The 18,689-nt window shown below is 24.7% G+C and overlaps 4 protein-coding genes across 13 annotated transcripts; 2 read left to right on the top strand and 2 right to left on the bottom strand.

Moving 5' to 3' along the window:
- Position 1: 1 nt before the first annotated feature.
- LOC122717309 (eukaryotic translation initiation factor 3 subunit C) lies at positions 2–4,158 on the bottom strand. Its single transcript, XM_043941257.1, has 12 exons — positions 4,083–4,158; positions 3,681–3,787; positions 3,469–3,601; positions 3,097–3,381; positions 2,919–3,016; positions 2,727–2,854; positions 2,222–2,632; positions 1,922–2,131; positions 1,674–1,827; positions 1,304–1,519; positions 421–1,237; positions 2–337 (listed from the first exon to the last, which is right to left on the bottom strand). The coding sequence occupies exons 2-12, from the start codon at positions 3,771–3,773 to the stop codon at positions 204–206; spliced, it is 2,679 nt and encodes an 892-aa protein (XP_043797192.1). The 5' UTR covers positions 3,774–3,787; positions 4,083–4,158; the 3' UTR covers positions 2–203.
- A 598-nt stretch (positions 4,159–4,756) lies between these two features.
- LOC122717041 (dnaJ homolog subfamily C member 7) lies at positions 4,757–7,857 on the top strand. 4 transcript variants are annotated; one of them, XM_043940723.1, is made up of 11 exons: positions 4,757–4,955; positions 5,216–5,275; positions 5,573–5,655; positions 5,739–5,863; positions 5,950–6,138; positions 6,225–6,343; positions 6,412–6,730; positions 6,814–6,979; positions 7,044–7,190; positions 7,277–7,429; positions 7,496–7,857. In XM_043940723.1, the coding sequence occupies exons 1-11, from the start codon at positions 4,912–4,914 to the stop codon at positions 7,585–7,587; spliced, it is 1,497 nt and encodes a 498-aa protein (XP_043796658.1). In that variant the 5' UTR covers positions 4,757–4,911; the 3' UTR covers positions 7,588–7,857. The 4 variants fall into 4 exon arrangements, with proteins under 4 accessions (XP_043796658.1, XP_043796656.1, XP_043796659.1 ...); XM_043940721.1 differs by having other exon boundaries at positions 5,564–5,655; XM_043940724.1 differs by having other exon boundaries at positions 4,763–4,955; positions 5,098–5,275; positions 5,564–5,655.
- A 2,932-nt stretch (positions 7,858–10,789) lies between these two features.
- Positions 10,790–13,208, bottom strand: LOC122717131. Its single transcript, XM_043940896.1, has 5 exons — positions 12,917–13,208; positions 12,091–12,471; positions 11,735–12,013; positions 11,166–11,659; positions 10,790–11,078 (listed from the first exon to the last, which is right to left on the bottom strand). Exons 1-5 carry the CDS (start codon positions 13,082–13,084, stop codon positions 10,928–10,930), a joined length of 1,473 nt encoding a protein of 490 aa, XP_043796831.1. The 5' UTR covers positions 13,085–13,208; the 3' UTR covers positions 10,790–10,927.
- Positions 13,209–13,684: 476 nt separating this feature from the next.
- Positions 13,685–18,513, top strand: LOC122716948 (coronin-1C-A). Of its 7 annotated transcripts, none has more exons than XM_043940510.1 (6): positions 13,685–13,776; positions 15,310–15,515; positions 15,646–16,127; positions 17,165–17,543; positions 17,626–17,871; positions 17,936–18,513. In XM_043940510.1, the coding sequence occupies exons 2-6, from the start codon at positions 15,318–15,320 to the stop codon at positions 18,113–18,115; spliced, it is 1,485 nt and encodes a 494-aa protein (XP_043796445.1). In that variant the 5' UTR covers positions 13,685–13,776; positions 15,310–15,317; the 3' UTR covers positions 18,116–18,513. The 7 variants fall into 7 exon arrangements, with proteins under 7 accessions (XP_043796445.1, XP_043796447.1, XP_043796448.1 ...); XM_043940512.1 differs by having other exon boundaries at positions 13,689–13,776; positions 15,307–15,515; XM_043940513.1 differs by lacking the exon at positions 13,685–13,776 and adding an exon at positions 13,784–13,926 and having other exon boundaries at positions 15,307–15,515.
- The last annotated feature ends 176 nt before the right edge of the window (positions 18,514–18,689 follow it).

Here is an 18,689-nt window from a genome sequence, read left to right as displayed (position 1 = left end):
AATTAAAATTCTGTAATAACTAATATTGTTTATTTTGTACGATAAATCGAATCTTCTTATATGTAAATAGTAGCAAATGGAAGTATGAATATACATTAATATATAATTATTTATATACTGTTATTTTCAACATTATTTAAATGAGTGTATACATGATACAATGATAATTCACTTAAACACCCACATAAATAATATTCAATGATTTAATAATTTCGATTTTCTTCTCGATTACGATCTCGATCACGATCACGTCTCTGACGACCCCAATCTTGTCCTTGTCGATTGTAATTTTGTCTGTCACGAAAGTTTCCTTGATTTCCTCTTGAAAAGAAATTTCCTACCATTTAAAGTGTTTACATCATTAGTATTTTATAATTTTATAAGTTCTTAAAATCGTTTGATGAAATTTGTATAGCTTACCTTGTTTCATTTCAAAAATTCGTTCATTAGAATCTACGAAATTGTTTACTTTATCAGTAAGCTGTAATGCTAATGATTGTAAACGACTTGGTTCACTACGGTGCATTACAACAGTTTCAGTTGGATCATCCAAAGATGCCATAAGTTCTTCATTAATGATCATTTTACTTATTATGGAATGAACAACAGGTCGCTTCAATTGAAACATTTCTGCTAATTTCGGCATTGAGATTGAATCATAAACATGAGAGTACGTGAATAAATATGTTCTCAAAGCCTCTTCTTTGTTCAATCTTGTGAGCATATCACGAACTTTGTCCGCTTGATAAAAGAGATCCCAAACTTTAGCATTCATTTTTTCATTAATAATAAAATTATTACAAGCCAACCAATTTCCATTGCGCATTGCTTTTGCTGCCGCGACAACATGTTCTCTCATAGATTCTGGAGGTCCAACTAATGATTGACGTTCACTAGATCTTAATTGTTGATAGAATGTCTTGGAAATCATTCTTCTTCTTGCATCAAATTCATGTGCAGCCATGTATGGAATTTCAATGAGCATCGCAGAAACTAGATAAACACATTCAAGAAGTTCTAAATTAATGTGCATATGGAACGGCATTTGCCTTTGTTTTTCGATCTTTTCTTGTTCTTTACTGCGTTCATGTTGTCTTTGAGGAAGAAGACCTTGTGCCAAAAGTTCCTTCACTTTACCAGTTACCATTAAATCAACTAAACAATTATGGGCATCTTTAATATTCGCATGACGGAAAGCACATAAGCCCAGATGAGCAATAGTTCTATTGTATAAAATCTATGATTGGAAAAAATGATAAGTAAAAATAAAATAAAATTTAATTTTATCATAAAAAATACGAACTTGCGTAGCTGGATCAGAATGCTGAATAGTTTCCTGTAAATGAGACATTAAAATGAGATCACGTGCTTGAAACCAGTTATCATGAAGAGCATGATGATAAACATGAGAAAGAATTGCACGAGTTCTAAGTCTATCTGTTCCGTCATGTGCATAAACATATTTACAAAGCTTTTCCATAACTTGTACAGATGTTATAACATCTGGACCAAGTTCTCCCTGAAAATTTTTATATTTTTTTTTTAAATTTTATCCTTAAAATTTAATTATTATTATATTATTAAAATTTATTATATTAAATTTATTATATTATTAAAATTTAATATTTAATTTAATTAAATATTTAAATTAAATTAAATTATTATATATTTACTTCTTTTTGTTTAAGAACGTTTGGATCGAATTTATAATAAAGATGTTCAATTTTACGTAAATACACGCGACAAAGTTCAGAAACAGTTCCTTGTCTTTCTAAATATTCCTGAACTTTATCTATTATTGTGGATACTTGTTTTTCATCTTTTAACCTAAAAGAGAAATCATAAATAATATTTTCAATTTATATTAAATATATATCTCTCTATTATATTAAATTTACTTTATTATATTAAATATATGTACCTCTCTACATATTCATTACTGTGTGGATCACATTCCTTTAATAATTTAGTAAATTCTTCATCCAAACGTTCCACTAACGTTAATACACATCCATGTATTTTATATGGTGGTGTTTCATACTCTTCTGCATCTTCAGATACTATTTCAGCTATTACCATATCTTTTGTGTTCAACAACATATCGAGCATTTCCGTAATACGTTCCAATATTCTATATAAAAATAATTAATTTATTAGTCTATATAAATAAGGATAATTTCTTTTTTATATATTTTCTAGAAATCTGAAATATAGTACCAACTTTGACCAATATTCAGGTTTCATTGCATCAGATACTTTTGGATTGTAATCAAAAATAGAAGATACAATAGAGAACTTAATTTTAACTGCTACTGCTGGTCCAAGATTATGAGTGTCCGCTATGGATTGCAATTCATGTAACAGCTCAATTTGTTCCCTACGATCGGTACGTTTTTTACCGCGAGCCGCGATAATTTCAGAAAGTTTTTTTAAAACAGCAGCCACATTAATTTCTGCATCCTTTGCAAACATTTTCGGTTTTTCAGATGGAATAGCTACACCGCCTTTAACAGTTTCCCATTCACCTTCTTCATCATCTTCGTCTTTTTTCTTTTTTCGTTCTTTTTCTTTCCGTTCCTTTCGCTGTTCCTTTCGTTTTGCCTTATCTTCTTCTTCCTCTTTATCTGTCACTCTATTTAAAAATATGATGATATTAATATAACATTATACATATATTTACTAATTATTTATTGCTTTTATTTGTATTTATATATATATATATATACTTTTTGATAAATCGTTCACGAATATTTTGATATTGGCCTTCATCTTCACTACTTGTGCTCTCACTATCCGAAGAACTACCCCAATCAGATTCACTTTCACTACCTTCTTCTCCATCAGCTACATTTTTCTGTAAAATTATAATTTTATTTAATTAAAATAGAGAAAATATCAAAACTATATTATATATAAACCTTAAATTTAGAAGTATCTGGTTCACTCGCTTCTGATCCTGCTTTTTTAAAAGCAACTGCACTATCTTCTTCATCCTCAAATTCTACAACTTCTTCAGCTAAAATTTTAATTAAAAAAATTTAATTAAACAATTAGAAAAATATTAATTAAATATAAATATTTGTAAATTATATTCACGTTTCTCTTCCTCTTCATCATCATCTTGATCTGGATTTTCTCTGAATTTTACTATATCTTCCTCAAAGTCTTTGTTATATTTACGAAGTTTTTGGCGTAATGAAGTCAATGATTTTGAATTATTTTTTGACATATTTTTACGACCTTCACGATCTTCCCATACTTCATTGATAAAATCTTCCATTTCTACTAAACATCTAATGTAAAAACGTGGAGTTTGACCACCTTCTTCCTTTGCTATTACAGGCAATGCTTTCTGATAAGCACGCATTAAATCTTCAAAACCTAAAATACCAATACAAAATACCAATACAAATAATTCAAATTAATTGAATATTATTTAATTTTATTCAATATTAAACAAATATTTACTGGATAACATGCTACTCATATCTTTGATTTTTTTGTAATTTCTTATGAGTTTGATAAGATTTGCAATCTCTTCATATCTTTTTTCTTTGGTTGATCGTACAACTCTCTTAGTTTCTTCCTCTTCATCACTGAACTAAAATAGTTTTATTTTATATTAATGCAATTTTAAAAATATAAAAAAAAATAAAAATAAAAATAACATTTAAATTTACCGTAAAAGCTGTAGTTGGTGCCCTTTGAACCTGTTCTTCCTCAGAAGCACTATCAGATTCAGAATCTGATCCAGTTGCGAAAAAACGACTCATATTTTAAAATAATACTGCATCAGAAAAAATAAATTTAATAAATATTTAATATTTTAAATTTAATAAAAAAATAATTTATTATTAATAAAAATATTTGCATATATTTGTTTATAAAATTTTATAATTTATAAAATAATGTTATAATATAAATTATATATGTAATTGCAAAAGCTTTTCTGTATATGTGGTGATTCTTAAACACATGGTGCACAATTTTGATCTAAGTTCACTATTATCAAACATGTATTTCTATTGACAAAAATTATTTAAAAATTCTTTAATTTTACTTATTTATTTATTTAAACTTACAAATTACACAATTCGTCGTACTTTTCCTTTCAAAGTATAAAATTACTAGAGGTTATAATGAAAATGATAGTAAAGGCTGATACGCTATAAAATATAATACATGGAATAAGAGGTGTTCCAAAAAAAGAACGATAAATTTTAAATACTTTTAGATGTTTTTATATTCAAATTAATATAAATGATATGAAATTACAATTATTTATATATAATTATTTATATAAATGTATTAATTTATTTTCTCAAGAAATAATCATTTTATCTAAATTATCATTATATATTTTTGATAAATATTAATTACGAAATACTTAAAAATAGCAATTTTTGAAAAAAATATAACATGTAAAATTGTTCTAAAATATCTTTATATTATTTATTAATTAAAATTGTTAATTAATAAAAATTTTAATTAATTATATTTTTATAGAAATAATTTTCAATTAATAATATAATAATAAGTAATAAAATAATAGAAAGATATAATTTTTTTTAATAAATACAATTGTAACTAATTAATAATGTTAAGTTATTTGTATTTGATTATTATTATCAAGTATTAGTTAATTTAACATTTTTTTATATTTTTGAAAAATTATTTAGGATGCATTGTGGAACGTATTATACTAACTTCCTGGGATCATTATAACAAATGCAATCCTTCTGTTGGTAGTCTTAAAAGGAGTAAGACTGTTCCGCGAAGGGAATAGACCGATTAAAATAATACGTATAGTACACTTTTTTTTATCAGGCTCAGCTTTAATCGGACATCGTTCACCATAGAAACAGATCGTGATTTTTCTATAACAATTATTATTTCTTTATATGTTCATATATGATATTGACGATATTATATTATATTATATCTATATTTTATAAGTAAGTGAGAAATATTGTAGATATACATATACATATATACATATCATATATATGTATATTTATATATATTTATTTACTTATTTTGTTTACAACCTACAAATGATATTGTTCGATTAATTGACCATTCGTTTATCCGACCAAGAGTCCGATTCCGTAGGAGCCGGTTAAAAGGAAGTATACTCTTAATATTAATATTTATTTTATTACAAAGATGTAAATTCGATAAAAATATAAAACGGCTATATATGAACATTTTGTAGGGATATACGCAAGTATATTTCAAAACATTCAACAATGTCTACTATTGAACAATTTAAAGAGTGAGTATAAAATAAGAATACATAATATTATATTTCATTCATTAAATGCTGCATAATTGCTTTTTTTTAATTTTTTAATTTTTAAATATTACTTTTTTTCAAAAATTATTTGAAAATATTTATTATAAATATTTTTTAAAGTTTTTAATAAAAATTTTATTAAGTCTTTGTTTTCAATAATTTATAAAATTACATAATTAGTTTAGTAAAAGTTTATATGATTTTCATTTAAGTTGATTATAATAACATCATCAAAGCATTCAACACAGAATTAAAATAAATACCTAGTTGTTCTAGGTGTGCAAAAATGCAAACTGCTAAAGAACTTTATGTTGGAAAACAATATAAAGAAGCATTAAAAGAATATAGTGAACTTATTGGTAAAGTATATTTATTTTTTGGATTAAGAATCTTACTTTAATTTCATGAGTTTATGATATTAATAAAATGAATATTGTTTTAGAATTATATCCAAATAAACCATTGCATTATGCAAATAGAGCTGCATGTTATATGATGCTTGATAAATATCCTTATGCTTTGGATGATGCAAAAAAATGTATTGAATTGGATGAAAAATTATACAAAGTATGTTATTTATACATATAAAAATATATTTGAAAAATATATTTAAAGGAATAAATATTTTTTTAATTCAATTCATTTATACTTAGGCATATGTAAGAATTATAAAATGTTGCCTGATTTTGGGAGATATTATTCAAGCTGAAACTACTTTATCCAAGTTATTAGAAATTGATCCTGAAAATAAAGGAATTACTACAGAGAAAAAAGACTTAGAATATGTGAAAAAGTTTCTTAAAGATGCTGATACTGCATATGCTGCTAAGGATTATCGTAAAGTTTGTAATTCTATTTTTAAATAAATTCTAAAATAATATATAACTTTAATAATTAAGTAATAAGTAATTAAAATCATATAACATAGGTTGTATATTGTATGGATCGTTGTTGTGATGTGAGTACTCGTTGTACAAGTTTTAAATTAATCAAAGCAGAATGTTTAGTATTTTTGGGAAGATACCAGGAAGCACAAGAGATAGCAAAGTATATTGTATTTTTTTGTTTCATAAATTTAAAATAATATTTTATATTATTCTATATTAATATTTTAGTGATATTTTGCATATTGATAAACAAAATGCAGATGCTATATATGTTCGTGCTATGTGTCTGTATTTCCAAGATAATATTGACAGAGCTTTTACACATTTTCAACAAGTACTTAGATTGGCTCCAGATCATGCTAAAGCATTAGAAATATATAAACGAGCTAAAAATTTAAAAAAGAAAAAAGAAGAAGGAAATGCTGCTTATGAAAAAGAACAATACCAAAAAGCATACAAATTATATACAGAAGCCTTGACTATAGATCCTCAAAATATTGTAACAAACGCAAAACTTCATTTTAATAAAGCAACAGTTGCAGCAAAGGTAATATATCTTCATTTCTTATTAAATTTTATTAAATAATAGATTTATGTACAGATTTAAATTTATTAATTTTACTATTTTAGTTATCTCGATTAAATGAGTCAATAATAGAATGCACAGAAGCATTGAAATTAGATAAAAATTATCTTAAAGCTCTCAAGAGAAGAGCAGCTTCTTATATGGAATTGAAAGAATATGAAAAAGCTGTTCATGATCTTGAGAAAGCATGTAAAATGGATAAAAGTTGGGGTAAATATATAAATATTTTTAAATAAATTATTTACATAATAAATTATTCAATATTAATTGACAGATAACAAACGATTATTAATGGAAGCCAAAATGGCATTAAAAAAATCAAAGAGAAAAGATTATTATGAGATTTTAGGAATAGATAAAAATGCATCTACCGATGATATTAAAAAAGCATATAGGAAACGAGCGATGGTACATCATCCTGGTAAGCTTGAAAATATATTTTCATTCAATTTAATTATATTAATTTATTAACTTAATTATATTAATTTGTCTTTATATAATATGTAGATCGACATCCTAATGCAACAGAAGGAGAAAAAAAAGAACAAGAAAAAAAATTTAAAGAAGTTGGAGAAGCCTATGGGATTCTTTCTGATCCTAAAAAACGATCACGCTATGATAGTGGACATGATATTGATGATACTGATGGAGGATATCAAGGTTAATGTAACTTATATATTTTTATATACAAAATATATAATATATAATTAAAGTTTTTTTTTACAGATGTTGATCCAAACGTAGTATTTCAAACATTCTTTAGTCAACATGATGGTTATCAATTCCGCACGGATGGTTTTACTTTTCATTTTGGTTAACAACATTCCAAAAATATTTCTTTTTCTTCTACTAACTTAATCTCTTAAAAAATCGTTTTATTTTAGAGATGAATATATTGGATTTGTTTATAATGGCAGACATATACATTAAAAACATTTTCTATTAATTAGATAAATTCTATTGATCGTTATATCATATAGAAAGGATAAAAAAGCATAAATTAATTAAAAAGAAAAATTAATTAATAAATTAATTTCTATCATAATTTTTTTAAAGCATCCATATATATTTAAGAAATGCAAAGAAAATTTAAATTAATTTAAATTTTAAACAGGATTACAATAACTTTAAACTATTTAATTAACATAATTCCTATATTTTGTGGATACATTCTTATAAATGATATATATATTTTTGATAAATATTATTTTTAATGATGAAAATGAGATTAAATATTATTTTAATTTATTTTTATAATATTTTGTCATTCTATCTTTTGTTTTAATAACTATAGTATATTTTGACATAGATTTTATTAAACATATACATATAAATCAATAAAATATCATGAATCTATATCAATTCAAAATATCTTAATAGATTTAAGTCGGATTTGTACCGCTTATTTTAATTTTCTTTTTCATTTAAAAATTGTTTATTATTTTTTACTATATGTTTTGGATTAAGAATTTAATTAAGAATTATTGATTTAATAAATTTAATTTAGGCAATTTTTTTCAATAAATGACATTTTGTTTATTTTTTAAATAAACAAAACGATTTATTGTTTTTTACTTCAATAGTAAAATGAATAGGTTCATTAACGATTATACTATTTCAAACAAAAATTGAATCAATTTCCTTTCATGATTGATTTAATATATTTTGCATTATATTTCTCATCAATATGATCCATTATAATATATATCCATAAATTTTGCTATTAAATCCAAGCAATTAAATCTTTATTAAATATAAATATGCTTATTAAATTAAATTTATCAAACATTATGGGGTATTCATATGATTTTATTATTTAGAATTGTAACAGTATTTCATTATCAATTGTAGTTTTAAACCAATTGATTCCTATTATGTGTCAATTATTATTTTTACAGAAGTTTTCTAAATATTGATATGTTTCATAATTTTATTGTGAGTTCTAAAGAGATATATCTAAGTTAAAAAGTATTTTGATATGTCTGTTTCTTAAGAAATTGTACTTAGCATCATTGTTTTTATATTTTTTTTCTTTAATCATGGTTTTAATTTTGTTACATCTGTTTAAACATACGAATAAGTCAATAAAATTTCATTGAAAAGTTACTAAATTCGAAAAAATATTTAATAATGTTTATAAGTATGTATCCATAATAATATCATAGACTTATAATAAAATATTTTTTACAGTTTTCAATATAAAAATTATTGAAATTATATAAATAACACAAATAAAAAATATATTATAAAAAATATAATAAATTGAATTATAAATATTGTTGATATATAGAGTAGTCCACTAAATATCTTTTTTGTGATGATTATATTTTATGTAACTTGAATGATATCAAGAAATTAATTTTAATTTTTGAAGATATCATTCGAATTATATAAAAAACATTTTTTGTGTCTTTACAATTGAAAGAGATATTTAGATGTTTTGATTTAGATGAATTATATATATAATAGAACTATATAGAAATAATATAATTATCCATATATATGTAAGTATATGTTTGCCACTATATAACAGATGCTATATATAATTAAGTAGTATAAATAATATAAAACTTATTCGAGATAGTTTTATATATTTATTTAAATAATTGTAAATATGTCTTATATGGTATCCTGATACATGTAGAATTTTTGGTATAAGTATGAATGAATATTGAAAATGACATCGAATATTCTTAATAGATATATTAATGAACTTGGATTGATAGATATTTATGAAAATTACATTTAAATTATTTTCTCTTAATTTTTCCATTCAGTGACATTAAAAAATTAGAATATAGTAAACTAAGTAATATAGTTCATAATTAACTTCCTGAGATTACTTTAATTTATATATGTTATATGTTAAGACATGTATATATATATGTATATATATATATATATATATATATACAATGTTTAAATTACTTTTGAAATGATAAACAATCTTATATAGTTCACATCTTTCTATATAAATATATATCATATTAAATATTATTATATTGAACAATAAATTAGAAGAACTTAAAGAATCATACTATCTATGTAATTATTAAAGTAGAAAATTAAAGAACTAACTGAATAAGAAAAACTATCAAATAATCATTTTTCCTTGGAATTTGGAAAACAAGAAAATAATATGTTAAATACCTTATTTATTCCTATCAAAGAATAACATTTTATATATCATAATCATTAAAATAAAAAATCTTGCTTGTTATTTTTATGCTTTATTTAAATATAAATTAATAATTTAAAAAAATTAATTGTTCAAAATAAATTACTTAATAATTTTTTTTTTTCAAAAAATAACAAGATTTGAAACATAATTAATCTTTAAATTACATTTATTTTTTTTTTTTCATTGTTTCAATTTAAAATTAAAATCTAATGCTTTTTAAATAAGTATCTTTTTAAGTACATACATTATAAGGCACACAATAATAGTTACAGCTTAAAAATATGAAATGAATGCAAAATTCTGGATATTATATCTAGATTAAATTAAATAGAAACGAATTTGAGACACACCATTTAAATATTTGATTAAAAACTTATGTAAAAATAGCACCTATATATTTGTCTTATTTTCAACAAGTATATGTATATATTTAATATTCTATTAAAAATTTACATTATTATCAAAATTTTGTATACTGTAATGTTAAATTACGATTATATAAATTATGATTATACATATAAAATAACACATTTTATTTTTATTTTCATTTTGATTATTCTGATATTTTAAAAATTTTATATTTTTTATATTAATATACTAATATTATTGAGCATATTATTGCATAATATACTAATATTATTGAAAATATTATTTAAAACAAATAAAAATATTATTTAAACACCTTTGAAGTATTTTAATCAATTTTTAAGTAACAATTTCATAAAAAATAAGTAATAAATTAAAAATTCCTTTTTTTTTGTAATTAAAAATAAAATAAAAGAAAATTTATGCTTCATAATATACTACGATGGTATACATTTTGAATAAAACCAAGTAAATTAAGTATAATGTTTACGATCTTACATGTACAGCATAAGTACATATTCAAGCAATAAGATGCTTGATAATATATACATATATACAAATAATCTAATATAAATCTTAATTTTGTGCTACAATAAAGCATTATATTAAGGCTATTTATTTGATTCATTATAGGATGCCCTACCCGCCAATTCGAGTAAATAACGATCAGGATGATCTATCCAATCACTAGCGCTTAATTTAACGATCCTTTGTTTTTCTGCTTCCTTTACTTGCCATTTTTTAATTTCCAATTGACGTTCCCTATAAAATTTCAAATTATTTTCTCTGCTGAAATCCATCAGGATTAATATTAAAAATTAATAAATTAATATTAAAAAAAATAATTACCTTAATTTTGTGTCTCCACAACCCCAGACTTCTAAACTAGCAATTGGATAAGGTGCACCTGCAATACTGACTGAATGGAATGATTCATCTATACTAATGTATGGTGAACGAGGATTACTTCCAAATCGTAATCCATGAGGATAACCTCTGATACTAGTATTTAAATATAATACTTTAACTCCTTTTTCAATAACTCTATATGAGGGAAAAAGTTCGATACCCATTGAATTTTCACTACCCCAATATAGATGACTTTCGCGCCATTCTACCGCTGAACATATGCAATATGTAGGGCACACAGTATCTTCATTTGAATTAACAGCTCGTATGAATAAAAGAGTGGGACCTCTATATCCTAATACATGATGAAGAAAACGATTAGCTCCTGTTCCATGTTCTGAGCTATTATACAACAATGTCCAATGTCTAGCACATACATTGCCCATTCTTTTAGCTATAAGAGCATGAGTAATATCTTTTGGTGAATCATCTGCCTAAATATACATTTATCTTGTTATTTTATAATTTAATAAACAATATATAAATTTTAAGTGAATTTATAATTATACCTGAAGATAACATTCAGGTAGCGTACTTGATAATAACCATACATAGCTCACAGGTAATAAAATTTGAGGAAAGTCTAAGGAATTTGGTTGTTCTAATATAGGTGTTGGTATCTCCAAATGTGGTTGAGGTTGTCCTTTGGATAAAAGAATTTCACCATTTCGATAAGCAGTTGTGAACACATGTATTATATAACGATGAGGACCATATATTATACGTGGACAATGTTGCCAGATCCAATTACTCGCATAACTCACAGATAAAGTATGTTTGCCATGAAACTATAATGTAATATATATTTTAATATATATATTTTATATTTAAATAGATTGTGAATAATTAATGTTAATTTACTGACACATGATACAACAGCTGCATTTATTATTTGATTTGCATAAATGCAGGAAGAAATTCCACTATTATCCATAGCAATATTGTAAGAAATATTTAATAAAGCTTTTAATCCTTCAGGACTTATACTTCCATCTGCTTTTATATTAGAATACATTTTTACATAATTCTCTAATACAGTGTGATCATTCATTACAGAAAGGAATTTTTCTGCTTGTTGCTTAAAAGAATTGGTATTCAAATACGAAGTATTAATATTGGCAGAATAGTGAAGATAATTAAATAACTTTTCACCTAACTCTAAATAATTAGGAAAGAGATAACGTTGAAATACAGATACTGTAATGCCATTTATATGTTCTTGTTCATGCGTTAAATGAGATAGAATCTGGAAAATGATTAGTCTAATTAATAAATATAATTGTTTAAATTAATTTTATTAGGAATTTTAATTTTTATTAGGAATTTATAATTATATTTTATTTATAAGAATAAAAAAATATAAAAAGCAATTATATTTTTTATATTTTGAAAATCAATAATGATTTAAATTTTTTATTAAAAAAAAATATTACAAAAACAATTTATTTATAGGTTACAATTTATAATAATCGTCAATGTAAACATTATTCAAAAATAAATGGATCAGAAAATAATTATTTAGAAATTATACAAACTGATTTGCATTTTCAAAATATAAAAGAATTGTTTACAACAATGAATATTTTCAAAAGACGATCAAAATTTTGTGCGATATATCGAATATTTGTTAATTAGTAAAAAAATAATATTTTCGAAATAACAAGTAGAATAATAATAAATTAATTTCATACCTTCGCTAAACTTTCAATTGGAAAGAATTGCATATGCGAATTACTTTCCAATTCAGTTCCCGAGGAATTTTTCGAAAGATTATTTGCATTTGTACTGTCACCGATATGCACGGCAACATCAGTTTTTTTAGCAGATACATGTCCAGCACGTGTTACTTGATTACCCATTTCTATTAATCAAATATTAAAATACGAATAAATTTATCTTCTTATGTGTCCATATCATCGTTCATAACAACAAAATATGCATGCAACCATATGCAACTTTTTAGAAGATTGTCATGAATGATATAAAGGCAAGTAGTGCACTCACTACAAATCGAATGCATATCCCCCTCTTTTATATTGAATATTTTTATATTGAAATACAGTTCTGTGAAGTTTTGTGAAGTGTAGTTCACTAGATTATGTTCAAAAATGGAACTAATTAAAGAGCATATTATATAAATATATAATGTAAGTCTTTTTTTAAATGTTTTATTATGATTAAAATAAAATTAATAGAATTTATAATATTTTAATAATTTGTAAGATTTATTTTATTATAGCGATTAAACAAAAAATTACCCTAGAAAAAAGAAATTATGAATATAACATATAAAATATTTTTCTTTTTATCAATTTAAAGTATAAGATAAATTTTAAATTATTTATAAAATTTTATTTAGTTTATATAAATCTGCAATAATGAATAATCGATATGGACAAAACTTGTAATTTAAATATTACGCGCTTAGAAACGCCATATTGCGTTTAGAAGCGCGCGCATCTATCATCTTCATTAGCGCGTGAGATTTGGGGGGTGGGGCGAGTTCTTTTCCAAAAGCGTGCATCGTCTGTCATCGGAAAAAAATTTGTCGGTGAGAATTCTTTTTGTATAATGTTCTAGAAAAAACATTCAATAATAAGTTTGTCGCTTTCAAAGAACTACTTGCAGATTTTTTTTATCTTGTGCATTGCAATCCGTTTAATTGATATAGTAATAAAAGTGCTTAAACAAAAAAAAGAAGGTGAGACAAGAAACTAATCATAAAAAATTTTATGGGTATATGCATATATGTATATCATAATGTGACAGAAGAAATAGTTTCGGGGGTATGTATTTGCAGAAGCAGGGTGCGCATTTCCAAATAAGGTGCTCTCAAATGATCCAATCGTTCGTGTCAATAGCGCTACTATGTGGTCATTTACTGAATTACGATTCAACATTATTACTAGCGGGAATGTTAAAATTTAGTATTGTATTTAAAAAAAAACTCATTATAATATATATATTATAAAATATTATAATATATATATATATATATATATGTATATATATATTATAATATTTTATATTGTAATCAATAAAATAAAGTAGAATAATGTTTGATCATGAACACGCATGTGAATCTTTATACGTATATGTTGTATACAAACACGTGATAGATTAGATACAGTACGAGAAGATAGCAGTCAGCGTCAATTCATTGACGATAGCAGAACAAATAATTAACATGTTGAAGTTATTCCATTATTTAACTTTTTAGCAGTGCAATTTAATATAATCAGTTTTCGCAACTTTTTAATTGATATGATATATTTGTTTCTTAGGATAAAATAAAGAAACAATATTTAAAAGAAATAATAAATGTATCTTTTCAATAATCAAAAGTGAATCTTTTCGTTTCTGTTCCATTTAAAAAATTCTGCTCTACTTAACTGAAAGAAGTTCAACAGAAATCCAATTTCTAATATGTTAATTTTATATATAAAAGAATCGAAGCATGAACAAGAATATAATTGACCTAAATGTATTTTCTATATGAAAATTTTGATATTTCCCCAATTATTTTTCATTTGGCATAATGTCAAAAATCGTGACATCATGAATTTAAATGTGGAAAACAAATCTGAAAATATCATAATAACGTTATTTTGACTACAATCCATACCTTAGACGGCACTGGTTGGAGTATAGTAATATAAATTCAGGAACGCTATGACGATTGGTGTGAATCATTGTCGTATAAAAGCGGCGACCGGTTTATTTTGGGTGGATCAGATTTATTTTTCATTTGATATATTATGGTTTATCAAATATTTTAAAAGTATTCATAATAATTAGTAACTCTGAGATTAAATATAATCTAGACTGCAGGATGAGTATTAAACTTATAAACACTAAAAGTCAAGATTCAAAAATATTCTTATTTCAGTCGCGCTCATTTCAACACGTCAAGGGTGGGGAATCTATTTATAAAACGGGGATGGTCCACGCGACGCCCACGTTGACTGTGGACACGTAACAATAATTTATTAAAATAATCATAATAAGCAGCACGACAAGATACCATTTTTATCCTTTAGGTTAATCATCATTTTCTTCATTTTTTGTTTGTTATTAAAAGTAGGTGCAGATATGTCTTTTCGTGTGGTGCGCAGTAGCAAGTTCCGCCACGTGTACGGAACGGCTTTGAAACGTGAACAATGTTACGATAATATAAGGGTGTCTAAATCTTCATGGGATTCAACTTTCTGTGCTGTAAACCCCAAATTCCTCGCTATCATCGTAGAATCCGCAGGCGGTGGTGCTTTTATAGTCTTGCCGCATAACAAAGTAAGTTTCACTCTTGATTATTCTATAATATCTAATTTACCTAGAATTACTTAAGATTTACTTTTTCCAAATTAAATATTATAGTGTATATATTTAAAAAGTAGTGTTTTGATTATTTATATTATTATAGGTAGGTCGAATACCAGCTGATTATCCTTTAGTTGGTGGACATAAAGGCCCTGTCTTAGACATTGCATGGTGTCCTCACAATGATAATGTCATAGCATCTGGTTCAGAAGATTGTGTAGTTAAAGTATGGCAAATACCTGATGGAGGTATTTCTAGGACATTAACTGAATCTGTGGTAGATCTTCAGTTACATCAACGTAGAGTTGGTCTTGTATTATGGCATCCATCAGCATTAAATATATTGCTCACAGCTGGATCAGACAATCTTGTATTGATTTGGAATGTAGGCACAGGAGAAGCCATAGTACGAATAGATTGTCATCCAGATATGATTTACTCTGCATGTTGGAATTGGGATGGATCCAAAGTAGTTACTACTTGTAAAGATAAAAAAATTAGAATCTTAGATCCAAGAAATGGAGAAATATTAGAGGAAGCTATTGCACATGAAGGTAGTAAAGCTACACGTGCAATTTTTCTAAGGTATGTAAATTTTCATTTATTTAAGATTCATAAATGCTTTTTTTCAGTTTTTTTAATTATATTTAATCACAAATTTATTATTATGCACATAAATGCTGATAAATTTTAAATAAATGTTACTGTAATATGTGTTTGAGAATAATAAATATTTTTATTATGCAAAACACTATCAACATATCTTTCACATTAAATAATCATCAAACAATATACATCCGCCTTCTTACACAATAAATTTACTCAAGATAAATAAAATATTTATCTTAAAACAGATTATATTCATAGCAGATTATAGTATTTTTTAATGACATGTGATTGATCTATTTGCACATTAAAAATATCTTTACTTTTTATTATCACATGGTCTTTCCAATTTGTGTAGTGCGAGATTTGGTATTTTTTAATGGAAAACTTGAAGATTGAAATTCAACTCGGCAGGAGGATGTCAACTTAATAAATGCAAATATCAAGGTGTCCACTGTGTAATATCCACATAAAAGTTTCAGTAAGTATCGTATATTATCAAGTTATTATTTTAAAATATAACATTTTATATATGTTGATAAATTCAGAATATAGTATAAAATAACTACACTAATATTTAAAAGATCATTAATGCAGTTTTAAGTATTAATGATATCTGTTTCGAAAAACAGACAAATCGATTCAGGTATATATATCTATTTAAAAATTCAGTAACCAGTTGATGCATTGATATTTATTTAAAAACTAAATTATAATAATTTGTTGTGCAAACAATAAGGTTTTTTAATGATCATTTTATTTGTTTTATGTTATTTCATACGTGTGTATCTAATACAAGAGACACAGTTTTCAAATGTTGTAACAAGGTGGATGTTATTCAGTTTTGATGATTAACTTAAATAAAAAAATTCAGAAAGCAATAAAAGTAAATGATTATATCCTTTAAGGATGTAATATCTAAATATGAATAATATATTTTTATAGGATCTTATATTTGTACATGAATATTTGTAAAACTCTGTATCCACAAAGATGTGTGTTTAATGTGTTTTCAGGGGAGGCTTGATCTTTACCACAGGTTTCAGTAAAATGTCTGAGAGGCAATATTCTCTGCGTGCTCCAGATATGTTAGGTGAACCTATAGTAATGGTAGAATTGGATACAAGTAACGGAGTTATGTTTCCTTTATATGATCCCGACACAAATTTAGTGTATTTATGCGGAAAGGGTGATTCTGTAATTCGATATTTTGAAATTACTCCTGAACCTCCTTTTGTTCATTATATCAATACATTTCAAACTCCTGATCCTCAACGAGGTATAGGAATGATGCCAAAACGAGGCTGTGATGTTAATAGCTGTGAAATAACTAGATTTTACCGGCTCAACAATTCAGGTTTTTGCCAGGTTATATCTATGACTGTACCAAGAAAGGTACAATTTTCAATAAATAAATTTTCAATATATAATAAATAATCGAATTTTAATCATTTTAATATTATTAATTCGTTTTCAGTCTGAATTATTTCAAGAAGATTTATATCCTGATACTCCTGGTGATACTGCTGCAATTTCTGCTGAAGAATGGGAAAATGGAATGGATGCAGATCCCATTTTAATTTCTTTAAGAGATGGCTATCAACCCTCAGTTGCTAAGAATGAGTTAAAAGTACATAAGAAATCAAATATATTAAGCAAAGGAGCAAAAGTTGCTTCTTCGAATTCTGCACAAAATGCTATACAATCTTCAGCAGGCATCACTGTATGTTATTCATAAACATAATATCATTTGATGAAAATTTTTTTAATCATTATTTGTTTTATAGGAGGAACTTTTAAAGGAATTTACGGAAGAAATAAGAAAACTTAAAGCGGTAATAGTAAAACATGAAGGTAGAATACGGGTGCTTGAATCTGCAGTTGCTCTTCATATGAAAGAAGATGAAAAAAAAGAAAAGTCATCTTCGCCTACTGATAGAGAGGTGCTTGCATCGGACGAGGTGTAATTCTAACTTGCGTTTTAAGATCACGATACAAAAAAAAAATATAATTGTGTAATAAAAATGGTCATATATTTTGATATAACAATTTGTGTAAATAGTAGGTTTTAGCTATTGTGTGTTCTGATCTTTTTTTTTTTTTTTGCAATGACTTTTGCTATTTATTCTACATTCATTCATCATCCTGATCATTTGTACTATGTTTACATCTTTTATTTTATTAGATTATAACTGAAATGTAACATTACTCGTTACTAGTATTAAGATTTCGAATTTTATTTTATGTCAAGTATACAAGATTTTTATGTATATTCAAGCTTATAATTATTCAGGATAAAATTAATGTCTAATTTATAGAAATATTTTGCTGTAAAATAACAAAAATTATTTTATTTCTAATATGAATACATAATTCGCATGTTAGTCATATTGCATAAGATAACAAAAAAGAAGAGTCACTATTTTACGAACAATTTGCAAATAATAAAATATATTAGTATTTTTGACTAATCTGTTTTTTGACATTGTGAAAAAAAATTATTTGTTTTGTACAAAAAATGTGAATATAAAGTAATATGAT

This window comes from Apis laboriosa, unplaced genomic scaffold, assembly GCF_014066325.1.
Source record: "Apis laboriosa isolate Shangri-la unplaced genomic scaffold, ASM1406632v1 scaffold4_cov146, whole genome shotgun sequence".
Taxonomy (NCBI): domain Eukaryota; kingdom Metazoa; phylum Arthropoda; class Insecta; order Hymenoptera; family Apidae; genus Apis; species Apis laboriosa.
Note: the sequence above shows the minus strand (reverse complement) of the source record. Positions and strands in the feature narration are given on the sequence as shown.

Bases quoted from the DNA above. Each gene is read 5' to 3' on its own strand.
- LOC122717131 (XM_043940896.1), bottom strand. From the start codon at position 13,084: ATGGGTAATCAAGTAACACGTGCTGGACATGTATCTGCTAAAAAAACT. The intron at 12,472-12,916 runs GTATGAAATTAA...ATCATTTTCCAG, and splicing joins CAATTGAAAGTTTAGCGAAG to ATTCTATCTCATTTAACGCA. The intron at 11,079-11,165 runs GTAATTATTTTT...GAAATTTTATAG, and splicing joins TGTGGAGACACAAAATTAAG to GGAACGTCAATTGGAAATTA.
- LOC122717309 (XM_043941257.1), bottom strand. From the start codon at position 3,773: ATGAGTCGTTTTTTCGCAACTGGATCAGATTCTGAATCTGATAGTGCT. The intron at 1,828-1,921 runs GTACATATATTT...TTTCTCTTTTAG, and splicing joins AGTAATGAATATGTAGAGAG to GTTAAAAGATGAAAAACAAG. The intron at 1,520-1,673 runs GTAAATATATAA...AAAAATTTTCAG, and splicing joins ACGTTCTTAAACAAAAAGAA to GGAGAACTTGGTCCAGATGT.
- LOC122716948 (XM_043940510.1), top strand. From the start codon at position 15,318: ATGTCTTTTCGTGTGGTGCGCAGTAGCAAGTTCCGCCACGTGTACGGA. The intron at 16,128-17,164 runs GTATGTAAATTT...ATGTGTTTTCAG, and splicing joins ACACGTGCAATTTTTCTAAG to GGGAGGCTTGATCTTTACCA. The intron at 17,544-17,625 runs GTACAATTTTCA...ATTCGTTTTCAG, and splicing joins CTATGACTGTACCAAGAAAG to TCTGAATTATTTCAAGAAGA.
- LOC122717041 (XM_043940721.1), top strand. From the start codon at position 4,912: ATGATATTGACGATATTATATTATATTATATCTATATTTTATAA. The intron at 5,864-5,949 runs GTATGTTATTTA...ATTTATACTTAG, and splicing joins TGGATGAAAAATTATACAAA to GCATATGTAAGAATTATAAA. The intron at 6,344-6,411 runs GTATATTGTATT...TTAATATTTTAG, and splicing joins GAAGCACAAGAGATAGCAAA to TGATATTTTGCATATTGATA.